At 38.2% G+C, this 20,177-nt stretch overlaps 1 protein-coding gene across 4 annotated transcripts in view; it reads left to right on the forward strand.

Annotated features, from left to right (window-relative positions):
- Positions 1 to 19,842, forward strand: part of LOC126259802 (CREB-regulated transcription coactivator 1-like) — a 382,069-nt gene extending 362,227 nt beyond the window's left edge. For all 4 annotated transcript variants that reach the window (XM_049956826.1, XM_049956829.1, XM_049956827.1 and 1 more), the window contains one exon: positions 17,003 to 19,842. In XM_049956826.1, the coding sequence (XP_049812783.1) occupies positions 17,003 to 17,235 (233 nt within the window). In that variant the 3' untranslated portion in view covers positions 17,236 to 19,842. The remainder of the gene's footprint in view (positions 1 to 17,002) is intronic.
- Positions 19,843 to 20,177: the final 335 nt, after the last annotated feature.

The raw sequence follows: 20,177 nt of genomic DNA on the forward strand, positions 1-20,177 counted from the left end.
TCACATATAAAAACCTTATTCCATATGTTTAGATCTTCATTATTAATAGTCTGCAGTGTGATGCTGTGTCAAACTCTTTGTAGTTTTCTGCAAGCGAATCAGGATGGCAGCTGACACTATTTCAGCTGGTTCATCCAACTCGTAGGTCTGGTGCCTGAGAATACACCTTGGAAATATTTTGAGAAGAGGATACTCAGAGGGAAAAGGATGAGGAACTCGAATAAATAACGGGAACTCAAGGAGTATGTATGATAGGAAACTACTATAAAACCCTATGAGGCATTAACACACTGACTGTGTTATGCAGTCTTGCAGTACCTTGCACAGTTAAGTAGCACAATAATCTATGTCCTGTACTGAGTGCAGAGTAATGCAAGTCTAGCGTCTGAGGTGGACCGAGTTTAGAATCCTCAGCAGTGCCGGTGGCGCCGCTTATAAAGGCTATCATGATGGATCCTCCACGTGATCACATGCTGTCCTCCTGACCTCTCTTCCTTTCAGAAGCTTCTCTACAGCTGGCCCTGCAGTCTGTCTTTACGACAGCTCCCCCCTCCCCCTCTGAGGGAAAGTTTTGCAATCTGTGTTCTTAGAACTGCAAACTTTTTCTGGCAGCTGCATTAGTATGTGCATCATGAATTCATTACTTTATTTACACTTTCCCCGTACATTATTCTTTTATGAGAAATATCTTTCTCCATTTACACAAATACGAGGTGTAATCAAATGAGAATGGTTTTTTTTTTTTTTAAAGAATCTTTATTTGTTCATCGACATAAACTTTGTCCCTTTCGGAGTAATCCTCCTCAGATATAATACACTCGTGCCAGCACTTTTTCTAATCTTGGAAGCACTTCTGGAACCGCTCCTTCAGCAGTACTGTTTTCATCTCGTCAGTGGTGGCAAAACAATGTAATTTCCTGGTTCTCTTCAGCCTCAGGAATAGAAAGAAATCACAGGAGGCCTTGTTTGGTGAATGTGGTGGCTGAGGCAACACAACAGTCTTGTTTTTTTGCCCAAAAAAAAGCACACAAACATTGAGGTTTAAATGGGAGCATTACCATGATGTGATTTCCACGAATGGTTTTGGCACAGTTCTGATCGTTATCTTCGGATTGCTTTACGAAAATGATGCATAACTTCCAGGTAGTATTCCTTATTGACCATGCAGCCATAAGGCAGGAACTCATGATGCACTATCCTATTGTAATCAAAGAAGATACGGGAAGGACCTTCACATGTGCTCAAACTTGTTGAATTTTTTTCGGTCTTGGCTCTTCAGGCAGTTTCCATTGAGATGATAGGGCCTCGGTTATCGACTTCATACCTGTATACCCATGTTTCGTCACCTGCTATAACCTTTTTCTTTTTTTTTGAAGTTCTGGATCATTATCGACTTCTTTCGGCCATTCTTGAGTCATGTCTACATGACATTATTTTTGGCAAAAATTCAACAATTTGTGAAGGAACTTCGCTGCCACATGTTTCATGCACAAAACATTAAAAAAAATTTCTTGACATGAGCCCAAATTATATGCCAACATCATCACCCACCCCTCTGATAGTGATTCAGTGATTTTTCAGAACCATTTTCTTTACTTCTTCCCCAATGTCGTCAGTAACTGATATGTTAGGGCATCCATGGCGGTCTTCGTCTTCAACATGTTTTTGACCCCCTTTGAAGTGTTTATACAAATTCTTGTCTTATTTATTGTAGATTCATCAACATTTTGAATATGGTGCTGCACTACATTCAATTTTTCAAGAAAAATTTATTGCCAATTCTTTGATCCATCTTTTTGTTTTACATTAAATTCACCAAGCACTCGAAAACCTGTGTAACAAATTTCAACTTTCGACAATAAACTTAATATTCAAAACAGCTGCTCCATATAATATCCTCATTTTGTAAACTGTAAGTATCCTCCCAACCTTGTACAAAAACAAATCTACCCTGCTTTATCTTTCCAGTCTCCCACCATCTCACAAAGTCCCACCGTCCGGCCACAGAGGAGCATTCCCCTCATAACAACCTCTCGTTATGCCCTGCCATGAGAAATGTCCTGCCCACTACCCTTCCCACCCCTCCCACAGTGGTATTCCGCTGCCCACCAAACCTACAAAATATACTTGTCCATCCCTACATAACCCCTGCTCCCATTCCAACACTACACAGCCCTCATTCCTCCATCGCACCCTTTTTACTTCACTCCTTTTCCGCTGCCCCCTCCAACGTTCTGCTCCCACCGTCCCGTCTAACTTCCCGACTGCACATAGCTACCCTACCCTCTTTCCACTTGTCCCTGCGCGCTCCCCAACAACAGGTCACTGTCCGCCACCCCTACCCTACTATCCCTCCTCCTCCCCACCCAAGTCTCCAACTTACCCTCACCTAGTCACCACTCCCATCATGCATCGATGCTGCTGCTCGCAGTGTGGCCTCACTTGGCTGAGACTGCAGTCGTGTATGTGAACTGTGTTTGCGTGAGTTTGTTTATGTGTGTGTTGGCCATCTGATTCTGATGAAGGCCTTACTGGCTGAAAGCTACATTTGCGACAGTCTTTGTTGTGCCTCTCTGCGTCTCAGCGTCTCCGCTATATGGTGAGTAGCAACTTTCCTTTTCGCCATATTGTTACGTTCTATCCCCATTTTGAATTAGACATATTCATTTATGGTACTTGTATCTGCATACAGCAATAATAACTCTTTGTCTTAAATTATACATTTCCTTTACACTGCATACATTTGCACAGATTAACTCATTTACCATAAAGACATGATAATCTTCTACTTATCAAAGGCAACCTACATTATTTTCATCATAAACACATTGTAAATACACAATTCATAGTGTATATGTTTGCATAAAGCAACTCATAAACTCATTATGATCACTATTCCTTTCAAGCCATACGTTTGCACGAAGCAATACTTATCAGAAACACACTATGATCTTCTTTCTTTTAATTTATACTTTTGCACAAAGCAGTTCCTATCATAAACTCGTTGTGATCTCTTTTGTAGTCAAGAATTCACAGCAATGTCATTTTGGGCCATTTTCATCTTATTATCACTTCAGCTCTGGTTTATCTTTTTGACATTAGCATTAAGGTCTGTCTTCTCTCTACGTCTTTAACATCTTGTTGATATAATGCTTCTCTTATATGTTACATTACCACTATCCTTAGCTGCATATCTAATGAGCAGTCTCGTAAATATATATATTTTTCATTTTCTTGTAAATCTCCTCAAACAGGCTGGTATCTGACCAGTTCCCTATCAGAATACCAATTTACTATCTTATTTCTCACATATACTCTTACGACAGTCATCACCTATGGTTATATACTTGAACTGAAAACAGTCTTTACAACAATGACATTTCCGACAAATACACAGAATCACAATCATAATTGCTATACTTGTCTCCATGTAACTCAAAATGGGTATGTAATTGCTATACTTGTCCCCATATAACTCCAAATGGGTATATTACTTAATAAAATCCCACTAAAAGGAGTAGTTTGCTGATACAAAGTTTCATTCTCCAACTCGCCAAGTTTATGACCTGCTGCACTTAAATCATGCAACTGTCTTAGCATGTTCTCAACAGGCAAATTCAAATTAAATTGTGTTATTTGTCTCTCTCTCTCTCTCTCTCTCTCTCTCTCTTTTAGTTGACAGTACAGCACTCTGTATCCATATTCAAGTTTGGATCTGTATCATTTTTTGATATGTTTGTTCTTGTAATACATTATTATTGCATCAGTATTTGAGCACCATATCCTCTACATTTGCCCAAAAATTTCAATTTGCTTGTACTACAAATAACTACATCAGTGAGTTCACTGTCACTGCATAATACTGTAAGACCTCCATCTTTTGGTGCTACAAATAACACTCATTACCCATTATTTATGTCCAAACACTTTCATTCAATACTATATATACTTCTGAGTGCAGTATTTGGGTATCTTCAAGGCAGTGTAACATTCTTGCTTTGGATATCTCATGATCTTAAATTAACAAAAGAACAAACTTCTGCTTATACACTCTCTGACTTTGATCTCCCATTTTATGTAATAATTGACCATTACTCAGATTTACATTTGGTGTTTTAGCATCATCTGTTAACAGTATTTTCTTCTCTAGGGTTATAGTCATAAATAACTGTTTCCTTACATCTACATCAACAGGAGGTGGCCAAATTTTGTACACATCACAATTCTGTCTACGAGGGGAATATTTATTATGTAACTTAAAATATTTCCAGCAGTGAATATGTCAAGATCAATTACTTTAAGCAGTTGATAATCATTGTCAGTAACTTGTAAGTGCTTATCTTTAATGTCATATTTTATCAACTGTCATCTCTTATCAACTCAAGATATTTGACTACCTGCACAGGATTAATTAGGTGCAGTTCCAAAATACTGTTCTCCGCATTTAAGGTTGCTGTAGTTACCAAATAATATTTGTGTTCAAACTCATTAAAGATAGATATCAACTGAATTAGCTGCTCATTATATTTATCTATACAACAACTCTCTGTAGCCGTCAGTCAGCACTTTTTTGAAACTGTATTAGAGTCAAACCTCGACAAAACGAATTTCATGGAACCATGAAAATGAAATTGTTGTTCCAGCATTATTGTTATAATGAGGTTTTGTTATCATAACTTGGAGCAAGGAGCCATGTTTTCATGGCTGAGAAGTACATTACTGTAGTACTTTTCTGATGAAAAAAGACAAATAATGAAACACATTTTGTTCACTTCATTTATTAATACTGTACCTGTAGAGTATCTTACTTTTGTGTACAGAAAAATTCACTTATTTCCCTTTCTTTCTTTTTTCTTAAAGATTCTCTTGTGGATATTGTATTTATCTCCTCAAAGCAATCAATTGCTGCACTGAAACACTGGGGATTGAAGATGCTACTTGCTGAATAGTTTCCAACTGACCTCCATCAGAGGAGGGGGATTCACACTTATCACATCACCCTTTAACTCCCCAATGATAGATTCGTTGGTATATACTTCAAACACCAATGGCCTCATCTTCCACTGACAAGTATAGAGCTAGTGAAGCATCTATGGTTTTACCAGTAACTGCTGAATAAATCTCCAGATCAATTTGAATATCATCCTGAATTATTTCATCCACCACACCACTCTCACCAACATCTTCAATTTTTGAAATTCTTGCACTTTTCCAGCTGTTCACAATCACATTTGGCTGTACATTATTCCAGGAACTAACAATCGTGTCACAAGCCTGCTTCACATTGAAACTGTAGGGATTGCTCACCTTTCTTTCAATGTTTGCGATCACATGTTGAACTAAATGTGAATGGTATTTTGTCTTAAAGTTCTTAATTATCCCCATATCTAGTGGCTGAAGAATAGAAGTACAATTCGGGAGGAAGTAGCATAGTTCAGTGTTCTTCAGTGCTGGCATGTTGTTTCGCTCACTACAGTTATCCACCAACAATACAATTTTCTTATTCCTTATTGACATCTCTGTATCAAGCGAAAGGAGCTGCTCACCAAAAAGAGTTGACGTCATCCATGCTTTTCGATTTGCCTTGTAATTGACTGCAATAAAAGAAATCACATTTACAACACAACTGTAGCAAAACATTACAGCTGAAGCTATACTGTACTGAATTAACTTATAAATTGAAGGAAGGTAAAGTAAAATATAAGTACCCTCTTACCCTTCTTACATTTTTTGAAGCACCATGGTTTTGCTGATCATCTGATCACCAGTGATGTCAATTTATATGTCCTTGATGCTTTGCTGCAGAGAAGAATAGTGAGATGTACTTTTGACTGTTTTCCTCCTTTTCTTTTCTTTTCTTTTCTTTTCTTTTCTAAAGGCAATTGTCTCCTCTGTCATAAGTTGATACAACAATCTTATCACATATGCGTTGTACAGCTTTTCAGGACTGTATTTTGCTAACAGTTTACACATGGTGTTTTTCCTCCAAAATTGTGCGTCACCTAAAGGTGCTGATTTTTCTTCTTCAGAAATCACTTTACAAATGATCCCAGGCCTAGCTTTAAATCTTTGCAACCATCCGTTACTTGCATTAAAATTAGAATCGCCACGCAACTTACCAAAATCTAAGGCCTTTTTGACATATCAACGGACCATTAATTGGTACATTCTGCACACGCATCTCATTAAACCACTGCAGTGTAGCACTGTCCACATCGTCAGCAGCAGCCATCTTCATTCTTTTTCTAGGGTTAAATTTGCCACCTACAAAACTTTATTCAATTACGTTTTGTTTTTTTAAAGAACATAGCTAACGTTGATTGTGCAAGTCCATACTTCCTCACTGTGTCTACTTCTTTCATTCTGTTGTCAATGTGTTTGAAAGCTTCCATTTTTGTGTCTAGCCTTATTTGTTTCTGACTTCCAGCCATTGTCCAAATCTTAGCATGTCATCTCATCTCATTTCCAAGAAGCTCACTATAGCGATAGTACTAGACTTTCAGCACTTTATTTCCAGATGCTTTGCTATATACTATAGTATTGTATTTATTCCAGCGGTAAGGAGAATAGTGTACAGCTGTAGGCGAGCTGTGCTGAGTGGCAAACGTCAAAGAACTCCTTTGTTTGAATGTTTAGTTTGCCCATTGTTGAACTTCAGTAGCACACAGAAATGTTTTGTTGGGCTCATACACAGCTTATCTACATGATTTTTGCAATCTGTGAATATTTTTAGCTGATGTAAATGCTTTGGACTTCACTAAGATTTGGACAATGGCTGGAAGTCAGAAACAAATAAGGCTGGACATAAAAATGGAGGCTTTCAAACACATTGACAACAGAATGAACAAGTAGACACGGTGAGGAAGTATGGACTTGCAGAATCAAAGTTAGCTATGTTCTTTAAAAAACAAAAAGTAATTGAAGAAAGTTTTGTAGGTGGCAAATTTAACCCTTTAAGAAAAAGAATGAAGATGGCTGCTGCTGACGATGTGGACAGTGCTACACTGCAGTGGTTTAATGAGATACGTGTGCAGAATGTCAAAAAGGCCTTAGAGTTTGGTAAGTTGCATGGCGATTCTAATTTTAATGCAAGTAACGGATGGTTGCAAAGATTTAAAGCTAGGCCTGGGATCATTTGTAAAGTGATTTCTGAAGAAGAAAAATCAGCACCTTTAGGTGACACACAATTTTGGAGGAAAAACACCATGTGTAAACTGTTAACAAAATACAGTCCTGAAAAGTTGTACAACACAGATGTGACAAGATTGTTGTATCAACTGATGACAGAGGAGACAACTGCCTTTAGAAAAGAAAAGTGTAAAGGAGGAAAACAGTCAAAAGTACATCTAACTATTCTTCTCTGCAGCAAAGCATCAAGGACATATAAATTGAAACCACTGATGATCAAATGATCAGCAAAACCATGGTGCTTCAAAAATGTAAGAAGGGTAAGAGGGTACATACATTATCGCTATAGTGAGCTTCTCAGAAGTAGGAATAGTAAATTTGTCAAACTTTTGTCTTCATTATAACAGGGTGTTGCTTCATCATTGTAATTAGGGGTAATTAACATAGTATGTATGAAATTATTGCTGTACCCAGGTTTACCGTTATATTGATAATCGTCATATGGAGGTTTGACTGTATATGTTTACTGAGCCATTTCATTCATTGTTAGTGATCTGTTCGTTCCTCACTATGGAACCTGACTGATTAAAACTTGTTAACATGGCTTTCACTATTGTGGCTAGCACTCTAGTTATTATTGACAGCTGCTTCTGTTCTCCTTCTAATACATCAGTTTTTGCCTTAAAAGCAAAAATAAAAATCAAATGTGTCATCTTTATCTTGAGTTCCAAAGAATATCTTACTGATTCCCCAGCAAAATTTAGTAGACAACATTTTGTTATTTTCTTTCATGGCAAGCTAATTGTGCAATTAGATGTAAAGATTCCTCTATTTTACCTATGTGCCATTGTAATACCTGTTTTGTACTTGCACGCTCTACAGCACTCATATTAATCCGAGTGAGCCTTCTCTGGCAGAATTCTACAGAGCTGGTAGCAAGTATTGTGTTTTCAGATTTATTCTTTAATATTACTAAATTAGAGTAACTTATGATTCTCCATGCTACACTGTAAAGACTGACTTTCCCCACTTTTTTGTAATATAATCCTGGATATGACAAGAATTTCGTTAAGTTGTGGGTGCAGGTGATGTGCCACTGTTTGGACTGGATGTGTTGCTGCCAACCTATAATTAAAAGAACTAATTCAGGTGTTTGGCATGCACTGTCAGATATTATTCCCTCTTAAACATATGACCACATTTGGTCCTTTAATTTGTTTTACTATATATAGGCCACTGACTGCCTAATTCTTTTGATTTGCCCCTGCATACACTTTTGTCAAATACGAGGGTAATCCCAAAAGTAAGTACATAGACCTGTTTATTTCTACAATGGTTTACATCAGTTTACAGCTTGAACATTTAGCTGTTTTTCGACATAATCACCATTTCTGTCGATGCATTTTTGTAGACTCTGTGGTAGTTTTTGTATGCCCATGTTATACCAGCTCGCCGCCATGCTGTTCAGAAATTTATGAACCTCTTCTTTCACCTCGTCGTCGGAGCTGCATCGCTTTCTGGCCAAATGTTCTTTTAACCTAGGGAACAGGTGATAAGTCACTGTGCGCCAAGTCTGGACTATAGGGTGTGTGGGTGATTATGTTCTACTGAAACTGTTCCAGGAAAGCAACGGTTGGCCAAGCGATGTGTGGGCGAGCGTTGTCATGGAGAATGTGTATGCCCTTGCTCAGCATTCCTCTTCTCCGGTTTTGAATTGCCCGTGTGAGTTTTTTCAGGGTCTCACAGTACCTGTCAGCGTTAATTGTGGTCCCAGTGGGCATAAAGTCGACCAACGATATTCCTTTCCAATCCCAAAAAACAATTATCATGACTGTAACAGCAGACTGTGTTTGTTTGAATTTCCGTGGCTTTGCCAAAGAAGGATGCCGCCACTGGCGTGATTGTTGCTTGGTCTCATGTGTAAAGTGTTATGGCTAGGTTTCATCACCTGTGACAATTGAGTTTAGAAAGTTGTCCTGTTTGGCTGCAAGGCAGTGAAGAAATGTGCAGGAAGCATCAACTCATTGCTGCATGTGGTCGTCAGTCAGCATGCGTGGCACCCATCTTGCACACACATTCCGGTAGTTCAATGTTTCCGTTAAAACTCTGTGAGTGGTGCTTTGGTAAACCTCAGGAACCAACATGCAGAGATCATCGAGGGTGATCTGTTGATCTTCATGCATGCTTTTCTCAACCTTCAACACTGTCTCCTCAGAAATTGACGGTCTCCTGCTCAACGGCTGCCAAGCCAAGACTGAGCACCTGAGCGTGGCATACGCATGTTTACACACAGCACGTGAAGCACTCTTCATAACAGTGTGACCAACTGCCATACAAGCAGAGTTCTGTACTTATAAAAAAATAGGAGACCGTACTTTTGGGATTACCCTCGTAACAGAACTTTAACTGCTTGTTGGAACTGCTGTGGATGTGTGGATGTTGAGTTCTATCATAATATTTTTATTGTTCCATTTAGTCTGAGCATTAGAAGCTCATGTACACTGGTGCATAGCTCTCATTCACTCTTTTAACGTGAGCACATAATCATCATAATTGTAGATTACTTCTGCTGGGTTCTTTTGTAAAATTTCTGGTGTACTATACTATAATTGTGTAATCAAATATACATGACAGGAAAATGGCCAAAGGACTTTACAGAAAGTATCTTAATACCCAAAAAAAAAGAAAAATAACAACAAAAGGTGTGAGGAACATAGAACAGTGAGCCTGATATCACATGCAGCCAAAGTTTTGCTGGAGGGTGCTCAACAGAAGGCTATGTGGAAAGCTGAATTGCATAATAGGAGATGAACAATTTGGTTTCAGGCGAGGAGTGGGAACTAGAGATGCCATTGGGCTACTGAGAGTGATAGGAGAGAGGTACATGGAGAAGAAAAAGAAGGTGTGTGTTGGGTTCATTGATCTTGAGGAGGCTTTTGACTGTCAGATGGGACAAACTGCTGGAAATCCTAAGGAGGGATAGACGGCTAAATAGAAATTTATATTTGAACTAGAGAGCAAGAGTAAGAATAGGAGGTGTGATGAGTGGAGAAATTGAACGCGGAAGAGGTGTAAGACAAGGTTGTTGTTAATCACCAACACTGTTCAATATCTATCTGGAGGAAATTATTAATGAAAGTTTTGATGGAAGGAGAGGAGTTTGTATTGGGGGTCAGAGAGTGGAGTGTATAAGATTTGCAGACGACATGGTTGTGATGGCAGAGTGTGCAAGAGAGATGGAACAAATGTTAGATGATCTAAACACAAAATTAGAAGAATATGGAATGAAGATTAACCAATTGTAATGGTAATTGGAGGAAAGGGGAGAAAATGCCATATGAAAATAGGGGGAGAGGAAATAGAGCAAGTGAATAACTTCAGTTACTTGGGAAGTGTAATGATGGATATGTATTGCTCAACCGAAGTTAGGAAAAGAATGGCAATGGCAAAAGACAGATTCAAGAGGAAACAGAAATTACTTTGTGGACCACTAAACAAAAATCTGAGGAAAAGACTTGCCAAATGTTACATCTGGAGTGTTGCACTGTATGGTGCAGAGACCTAGACATTGAGGAAGGAAGATGAAAGGAGACTGGAAGCACTAGAGTTGTCGATATGGAGAAGAATGGAAAAAGTGAAATGGGAAAACCGAGTAAGGAATGAAGAAGTATTAAGAAGAGTTGGGGAAGAAAGAAACATGCTGAAAGTCACCAGAAAGAGAAAACAGAACTGGATTGGACATTGTTTCAGGAGAGACTGTTTATTGAAGGAAGGAATAGAAGAAATGGTGGATGGAAAAAGGGGGAGAGCAAAAGGAAGGTATCAAATGCTGGACTGTATCAAAGCAGACAAATATTCTGAAATGAAAAGACTGGCTATGGACAGACAAAAGTGGAAGAGGCTTAACCCATGACAAGACCTGCCATAAGGCAGAATACCATACTACTACAAAATACACTTTCCCGAACAAAAACTCAGGAGATATGTACTCAGTTGCACTAAGCAGCATTGTGTTGAATACAAAAACCGTATATGGGATCCATGTATCCCAGTTAGTCTGTAATCAGTCTGTATAATGCCTGAGCATTTCAGCTAAAGCTCTGTGTGTTCTTTCTAATGCTCCGTGACTCTGTGGGTGGTAGCTCATGGTCCTGATTTTTTCTGTACACATTCTCTTTGCATTGTTTCACTGGTAAAGTTACTATTATGTCACTCAGTAGTATTGATGGTATGCCTAACTTAAAAATAATGTTTTCCACTAGCACTCTTGCTACCATTTACGCATCTTGTTTTTGATACATTCTGCAACTAGAAATTTCATCAGTGCATCCTGAAGTGTAAGTATATACTTGTTGTCAAAGTGGGACCATGATCTTTTAAAGCGGTGCTCAGAGGTTGTTGTCATTTCCACTGGCATAAATATGTTGTCCTATATTGGCTTTCATGCCTTCTCACATACAATATTTCCTTGTTCTGTTAGGAGTTCTCCCAATTCCTTGATGACTACCAATTGGTAAATCATGTAACTGCTTCAGGATCACTTTCTTTTCTTCTAGATTGAAACTAGCAGCTAGTTCTCTCTCAGCTGTGTTCTGGGTGTTAGGGCCTGTGTGTCACCCTTGCCCAAATGGCCTGGGTTATTGGCCTGGCTCATCTCTTCTTCTCCAAAGGTCCCAGTAGTGTCGCCACTTGCGACGTTGGGGATGGCTTTTAAACATTTGCTCCCTATAGCTGTTTTGGCTGTTTCAGTTCTCTTTCTCAGTCTTTATTGTCTTCAGTTTCAGTACTATAGTCCAATTAAAATTATGTGATAGTTGACATTTCACATGTGGAGCTTGTTTTCTCCAGTGAGATGCTCAACATCACACACAAACTGTTCACTGTTGCCAAATTGCCACAACAGAAACCCAGTCTGGAACAGATTTTGAACATTCCCCATTGGTTTAAATCAGTGCCCACTTGCAGCCAGTGTGTGTAGTTCCTTTGTGTCTTATTTAGTCAATTTACTTCCAATTATTTGTCTGGCTTTCTTTCTTGATGTGTTTATACCTCGATTGCTGGGTGTGCCCTTTTATTTCATATGACACACACACACACACACACACACACACACACACACACACACACTGATGGTAACGAAGTGCACACGTTACATTCACAGCACTAATCAAACACTACTGGATATTATGGTTCCAAGTAATAATGCATGGAATTACCCCTAATTATAATTAAAAACGGGGGAGGGGGGATGCTAGTGGGAAAGTGGCAGACTGTAGCACACTATAGGTGCCTAAATTTGATATCTATTAACAATGCATATCCCCTTCTGAGAATTGGATGGGCTACGGAAAGCCAAGTCTTGCAACGTTTTATCGGTTTCGTATTTGAGGACCTCTTTTGTGCATGTTGTACTCGATACAGCCATGAACATACTGCCCGACCTGCTTGTGGAATGATCTAGATTTCATGTCTTGCAACATGAGTATGCTTCAACTGGTCACCTGGCAAGTGAAATATGTCATTGTATGCCATACAAATTTCCATAATGGCATTTCTTTCTTCACAGTTCAAATGTTTGACAATGGGATTTTCTTTTAATTTACTCACCCTGGCCTTTTTTCTTTCTTTACTCTTGTCACTCGGCCTCCTCAAGTGGCACTTCCTCAACCACCAGTAATAGACACTTCATTGATGTATTTTCTTCTGTCACATTTAGCACATTTGTGCCATCTCTTACCAATACCAGTGCTTCTGGTGCATAGACCCCTGATCATATTCGTTCTTATATCTACCTGCACTCTGAAAATTCCTTCTTGTATCAGACCCATGATCAATCTTTGACCCATTCTAATGTCTTCTCTTGCAGGTTCTCTCTTTCATTGATTCTTAGTTTTGTGGCTCCATCTGCAACTGAATTAGCATTCTTTTTTTGCAGCTTCTACTGTCATCCAACAGCCTCTGACTACAACTGAACCTACACTTTGCTGTCTCTCAGCTCCTGCCAGCATCAAACTGGCACCTACTGTGTTCGATACAACTCTTCTCTGTTTTGCAGCTCCAACCACACCGAACAAACACATTGTTTCCTCACAGCTCCTACCACTTCCACATTAACATCTCACTTTTTTGTGGCTACTGCTGCCACCAAACCAGCTCTTCCCATGTTCAACATAACTTGCCATTGTTTCGCAGCTCCTACCGCTACTGAACTAACACATTGCTGTCTCATAGCTCCTACCAGACTTGCACTAATGTAGCTATTTCCCAGTGCCTCTGCCATTCTCTCGTTAACATCTTTTCCATAAAACTTTCTCTCTGAAAGCTGATGTTCTCATGCTGTTTACAACTTGATTTACTTCTCACAAATCCATATACTTTTTGCATCATAATTTATCACAGGATTATGACTAGTTAGGAAACTGTTTTGTAAGAGATCCTCAAATGGTAGATCTACCTCTGCTCCAGTACCTCTTGCAACCTGCAATTCAATATCTGTAACACCTTATATCTGAGCAACGCTATTAGCAATCCATCTGCTCCCAATACTTTCACCTGGATCACACATTCAAGCATTCCAAAAACTTCCTTTTAACAACACATGTTTGAGCACCACTATTGATCAGCATCCTCATCAGATTCGCTTTTCCCTTTTTACATCATAATACTATAAAATCATTTCTATTCATACATGCAGCAGTAAATATTTTGCATGACAAAGGGCAATATGACTGCCTCATTGTTTCTAGTTTTCCTGCCTCTTAATCTTTCTTTTCACCAGCCATGCACATTCATTACATTGCCTTATTGCCTTGCAAAGTGGCCCCTTCGATTACACTTAAAATGTATTTTATGTCTCTTGACTCTGCCGATGGCGCAGTGTGCCCTAATATTTTACTGGAAATTTTCGCTGGCTTTAATCAGTCCATTTCTGTAAAGTGCCCTTTAAATTCTAGGTTTATTTCCACTAGCTTTTCTGCATTTTCCTGTGGCAATTTTGCTAACTTATCTTCTTTTTCTTTTTCATCCTTGAGCTTTGCTTCCAGTTCTGTCTCAAATAGATAACATTTTGTATGGTATTGCAGTGCTTGTGTTGTTCCAAGTTATGATGCAATGTTCCTTTGGATATGTATGCAATTTCGTATATATCCACCACACTGGGCAAGCAACTTTCAAGTAAAATGTGTCGCCTGTATGTGAATATACGTAGTGGATGTACGAGTACAGGTTGTGGACATGTGGTTGACGACATGGGGAAGTTTAAGTCTGGCTGTAGGTCATGCTCAAATAACTGGGCAACCCAGCTTCGAGTCCCGGTCTGGCTCAAATTTTCTTTGTCATCGTTCCATTATACAGCTGATAGTTGTCCATATTCGCAACTGCGAATACATTTCATGGATAATCTTTTAGGTTTTCAGGTCTGTCATTCCTTGGCATTCTAACTATGTTTCTTCCTATCTGCTTTTCTTTCACCGATGCTATAGCACTCTCCTCCGTAGAGTCAGTATCAGGAGCTTCAGAGTGTGTTACTGTCTCTCTCCTATAGCCCTCAATATTATTTCAAGGCAGTCACCATAAAGACCGTGTATGAAAACTGCTTTGTCCTAATTTCAGAACCACAGAAATAATTCCAGTTAACTCAGCTTCCATTATGACAACCCCAATGGCTTCCCTAAAATGATACAGCAAGGCATCGATATGCAAACCCCACAGTGCAATGTTTTTACCATGATCTTGTCTACTTCCAAACAACTTACAGGAATAATAGCCTAATGTGCATTTACAAGCAAAATTTTCCATGAAAACAGCTCATACAACAGACCATGTGGTTGTCAAATCCCTGAATAACAGTTTACACCTGGCAGCTCCTACTATTTGTGTCTTGACTTAAGCAAAATATTATGCTCACCTGGGTCCAGCAACTTAAATGCACTATCAAAATTCTCCAAAAACTCATTACCTGTGGTTTGTTGCGATGAAAAGCTTGTGATAATAATTTTAATGCATCACTTAAACTAATGTGCTGCCTGATTTGTAATGACTGTGCAACATTACTGTTGGTTGCTTTACCTGCTCATTTTGTGGCATACTGTACCAGTAAGCCTTGTCACCTTATTTGAGTGTGTCAGCAGTCTGTGCTGCCTCTCTATCTTTCTGTCACCTCCCAGCTACATGGCCCTCGCTGCCAGCCAGCCCTGGCTGTCACATGCCTCCTGTTACATTATCTGCTTCCATGCAGCTGGTGGGGCCCCTCTGGCCCATCCAGTCCGTTGACTGATGTTGCTGCCTCCCTCTGGAACATCAGGCTCCCATATCTCATTGTCAACCTGCCTCCCACAAAGTCAAACTCATGCTGTGGCAGACCTTCCTCGCCCATCAGATCTCGCGCTGCCTCTCAGTGGATCGGCGTGCAGTCACGCCGCATTGGCAACACATCTCTCATGTAGACAAACCCATGCCGTAACAATCCTTTCTGGGCCTTCACTATACTCTTCTCTTTTCTTTTTTCTTCATCTCAGTCATAGCTCTCAAAGCTGTCGGTCCTTTCCTCACTTTGAAGTGTGTACCATCAGAAGTCAACAACATATTTTACCTATTTCTCAATCCACGGCTTGTTCAATCACCATCCTGTGTAGAGACATATTAAAGCTTTGGCTTCCTGGTAGCCAACACTTGACAGTAGGGATGCCTAATTTGTGCCAACTCCACAGAATAGGAGTGCAGATTTTTAGCCAAACTCACACATGGCACAAAAAATTTTGCATCTGTAGCATCCTGCAAGTGGATCAGGATGGGAGCTGATACTATTTTCTGTTGTGAAGTGACTCGTCCAGCTAATAGCTCTGGTGCCTGAGAATACAAGTTGGAAATATTTTCAGATAAAGAAAATTGGTGGGAAAAGGACAAGGAACTCTGATAAATAACTAGAAGTGAGGAATATTTAGGATGGGAAACCACTGTCAAATCCTACAAGGCATTAACACATTGACTTTGTTGTGGAGTGCTGCATGTACCATGTGCAGCTAAGTACTGCTAGAAACTATATCCCATCCTGGGGGCAGAGTAATGAGGCAGACTGAGTTCTGGCTCCCCAGCACCGCAGGTGGCAGTATTTATAAAGTCTTGCAAAACACACTTCCCACTTGATCATGTGCTGTCCTCCTGACCTCTATTCCTTCTAGGAGCTTGTCTCCAGCCGGTCATGTAATCTCCTGCTTCCTGGTATCACTGCTGATGTTGGGTTACCCTTCTACTTGCACACACTGTGCAATATTACAACTCAGGCTACCCACTCTTCATATCTTACACAATTCATTCACGAAATTTCTGGAAATCAAGGACGGTGGAATTTCTTTGTTTCCCATCATCCATGGTTCACAGGATATTGTGTGAGAAAAGGGCAAGTTGATTTTCACATGAGTGATACCTTCTAAATCTGTGTTGATCTATGGATATAAGCTTTTCTCCCTTAAGGAAATTTATTGTATTTTAATTTAGAATATGTTAAAAAATTCTGCAGCAAATCAACAAGTCATGAAAAATGAAAGCTAAGTATGGGACCAATACTGAGGAGTACTCATTGTAAAACCAAACCAGGATTCCACCTGGATCTAGAAACATTTGTTTTCCACTCTTTCAGCTTCTTTTCAATTCAGAGATGGGTATTTCTTTGTCCTGCATTATTTGTAGTTCTTGATATGAAATCTGAGAAGGGTTCAGTAGTTTAGTCGTTGTATTGTCGTTAATTGTTCATGATTTTAGTGAGCTGTACTCATCAAAGATGAAAGTGCTGCAATTGAAACTTGTATGAGATTTACTATCTACAAGTGTGTTATCAGTACGTACACTGACCATTCTGTTTGTCTTAATATTACAGATTTTTCATCAAGTACGGGTGATGACCTCTCGAGGCAAGAATTTGTTAAGGATTTGGGTTCTGCCATGTCGGGCTCTTTTGATGACTCTGAGCTCTTCCCCTCAGATGAGACCCTCCGTGAAGGACTAGATCCAATTGACTTTGATGGTCTTCAGATGTTAACAGATCCCGATATGAATGTGATAACAGATCCATCAACAGAAGACAATTTCCGGATAGACAGGTTGCAGTAGTGATACAGTTATCTTCAACCAACATATTTGTTCTTACCAAAGTGTTGTTTGTGTGCATGTCAGGTGAGTGACCATTTCCATTGTGTGCCATTTACAGTGTTTAGCTCCAGGTTGAAACAGACAGATCAGCACATGATGCACAACATTACAGACAACATTGAAGTAGTCCCTTGAATCCAAAGATTTGCTTGTTTTGTACTTTCTTACATATACTTAGATGTAGAAAACTGTACCAGTCATTGAGATTAACCAACATTCCAGAGAAATAACTGTTGGTTTATGTTCTGTTATTTTGTAGTTTTTACAATTGGATTGAAATACAGTTGACTTTTATAATTGGATTGAAATACATCCTACAAGGAAAATACAAGATTGTGAATGTATATTGAAAAACCTCTGGGATTTGTTTAATGTTTTCTGTGAATGTCTACTGTCATGCAGCATTATCTCCAATCCACATGTCACATCTTGTAATATGTGATTAGGGAGAGGGCTGTTAGTGGTTCTCTGACCTTTATTGAGGTAATACTTGAGTGAATTTAACATACTGTAAACGTGAAGTGCGTGTGCTAATGTATCATTGGAAACTATCTGCGGAACGTAGAAAACAACTCTCTGCAATATGTGTTTAGTATGTACAATTTAACGCGATTTTGAAAAAGACATTCTGCAGGATTTTTTATATCTTACATAAAAATGATATTGTGTACCTATCAGATGTGCTGCCGAGACATGAATTTTCATGTCGAAATGCCAGCAAGTCTCATGAATTTTAAATTGCTGTGTGTTTGAATGTGACTGATATGTTAAGTGTATTTGATCTGATTTTATTTGAGAGCTATTGTGTAACATTAACATGACCGCAACTGTTTTTATTACGTTAGATTGCATCTGGCCTATATTGTTCTATAAATAGTTGTAGGTAATGACTTCCACATGTTGTGTACCATTGTATAATTGTAAGACATTGACAAAATGCTGCACTGCCATCCAATAGCATGCTTTTCTTAGTATCTCTAAGCAAGCACATTTACTTCAAGTTGCTATTTCATGGTTTACTATAATTTACACAGTTTGAATTTTCATTCAGAATAGTAACTGTTACATAACTTTTATCATGCCATGATATTTTTTTAAAAATGTACATGCACATCTTTTGTCCTTTTTACATGGTTTTATTCATAAACTTTCACATATAAGGAAATTTGTGTTTTCATTTGTGTGAAACCAGTGTTCAGCATAAAACACAAAAGAGAGATAATTGTTAATATGTGTAGATTGTAAGCATTGTATAAAATGTATTTCCACTGTAAATATGGCTGATTTTCTTCGAAATTCATTGTGGCTTACATTTTCTATAATAATTATCATGTTAATGTTTACATTACCTGATACTATACACAGATTTATGTGATAAATGGAAGCTTACAAGTAAAATCAGATTCAAGATATTTCATCAGCATATGCTACTGTTTTTAAAATTTTTGATATAAACTTGTAAATTGTTAGTATATTTATTGTTACACAGTTAAGATTTATTCTCTTCTTTGACTGTTTTTCCTTTTGCACCTAGAGCGGGAAGTCTGTCTCTGTGTGTGTGTGTGTGTGTGTGTGTGTGTGTGTGTGTGTGTGATGAACTGCATATGTAGAAGTTGCCAAAATTATTTCTTTATTGCCTCACTTGAACAATTGTTGATTCAGAGTTAATGGGAAATACATTATGAGACACATCAGTCTATAATGGTAAATTTGAAGTGTTACATGTTTAACTGTCTCTCTCTCTCTCTCTCTCTCTCTCTCTCAGCAGACATTTATTAAATTTGTTGAAATATTCTGTATTATTTAAAACTAACAGTTAGCGAAGAACTATATTGTTACTTATTTGCAAAATTATAAACAATTTGGTAGGAGTACCTACTAAATAAATAGATTTATGGAAATATTCGCACAGAAGAATCATTCTTCTGAGTTGAGCTACTGTGATTTTATTCTTGTTAAATGAGTTCATATTGTTCTACTATGTTTAAATGAAGTTTATCTGTAAATTTGCACTGTTACAGAAACTGTGAGTGAGACATGTTACTTAATGTAATGCATTGTTGCCAAACTGAAGTGAATCTGTAAATTGAATTTTATTTTTGTAAGTAACCACATTTGTGTACTGAATTTGTTTAATTTTATACTTGTTGATTTCTGTGAAATTTTATATATATACATAATGTTGAACATTCGTGCCAATCTTTATAATGTGGGTTTGTCTTTATTAAAATTATAATCATTCATAAGCTTGAATTTCAGGACAAACTTTGTTGTATATGACACATTTCTACTATGCAGTAGTGTTTCACTGTCATCATTGTAATAAATATGGTTGAAAGTTTATCCAAATAGGAATTTCCTGTCTTGTTCATACTTCTAAAGGGGATAGGGGTAAGATAAAGGATTTTTCCTAATCATATTTTGGGTAAACTTTAAACACACAATATATCACTGTCATCTTGTACACTTTCTTTTGTGTGTCCTGTGCAATTTTCCCTCCTGAATTATTCATTCACTTGTATTTTGTGTGTTCTCTTGACTCATATAATTTTTATGTGTAACTTTTATCCATGTAGTAATGACTTTTTCCCTCTCAGCATGGAATTTATCTAATCAATTCATTTTCTTATCTCTGGTGTTTTTCGTGATGCTTAATTCACTGAATGCTTTAGAAATTTCATTACTGATATTCCTCTTCACATGTCATACTGTGTGACTCTCAGGACTTTGTGTCATATAAAATCATAAATTTCATAATGTTTCATGTTCTGCATCTTCTTGAATATCCCTCGAGTGCATGTGTTCTTGAAGAAATTCTTCCATGTATTCAAATATGATGTGCAATAGTGTATAGTCACATTTTTTAAAGAAACGCACAAATTTTGATCTACATGTGTTACAAC

The sequence above is a fragment of the Schistocerca nitens genome, chromosome 5 (genome assembly GCF_023898315.1).
Source record: "Schistocerca nitens isolate TAMUIC-IGC-003100 chromosome 5, iqSchNite1.1, whole genome shotgun sequence".
Lineage (NCBI taxonomy): Eukaryota > Metazoa > Arthropoda > Insecta > Orthoptera > Acrididae > Schistocerca > Schistocerca nitens.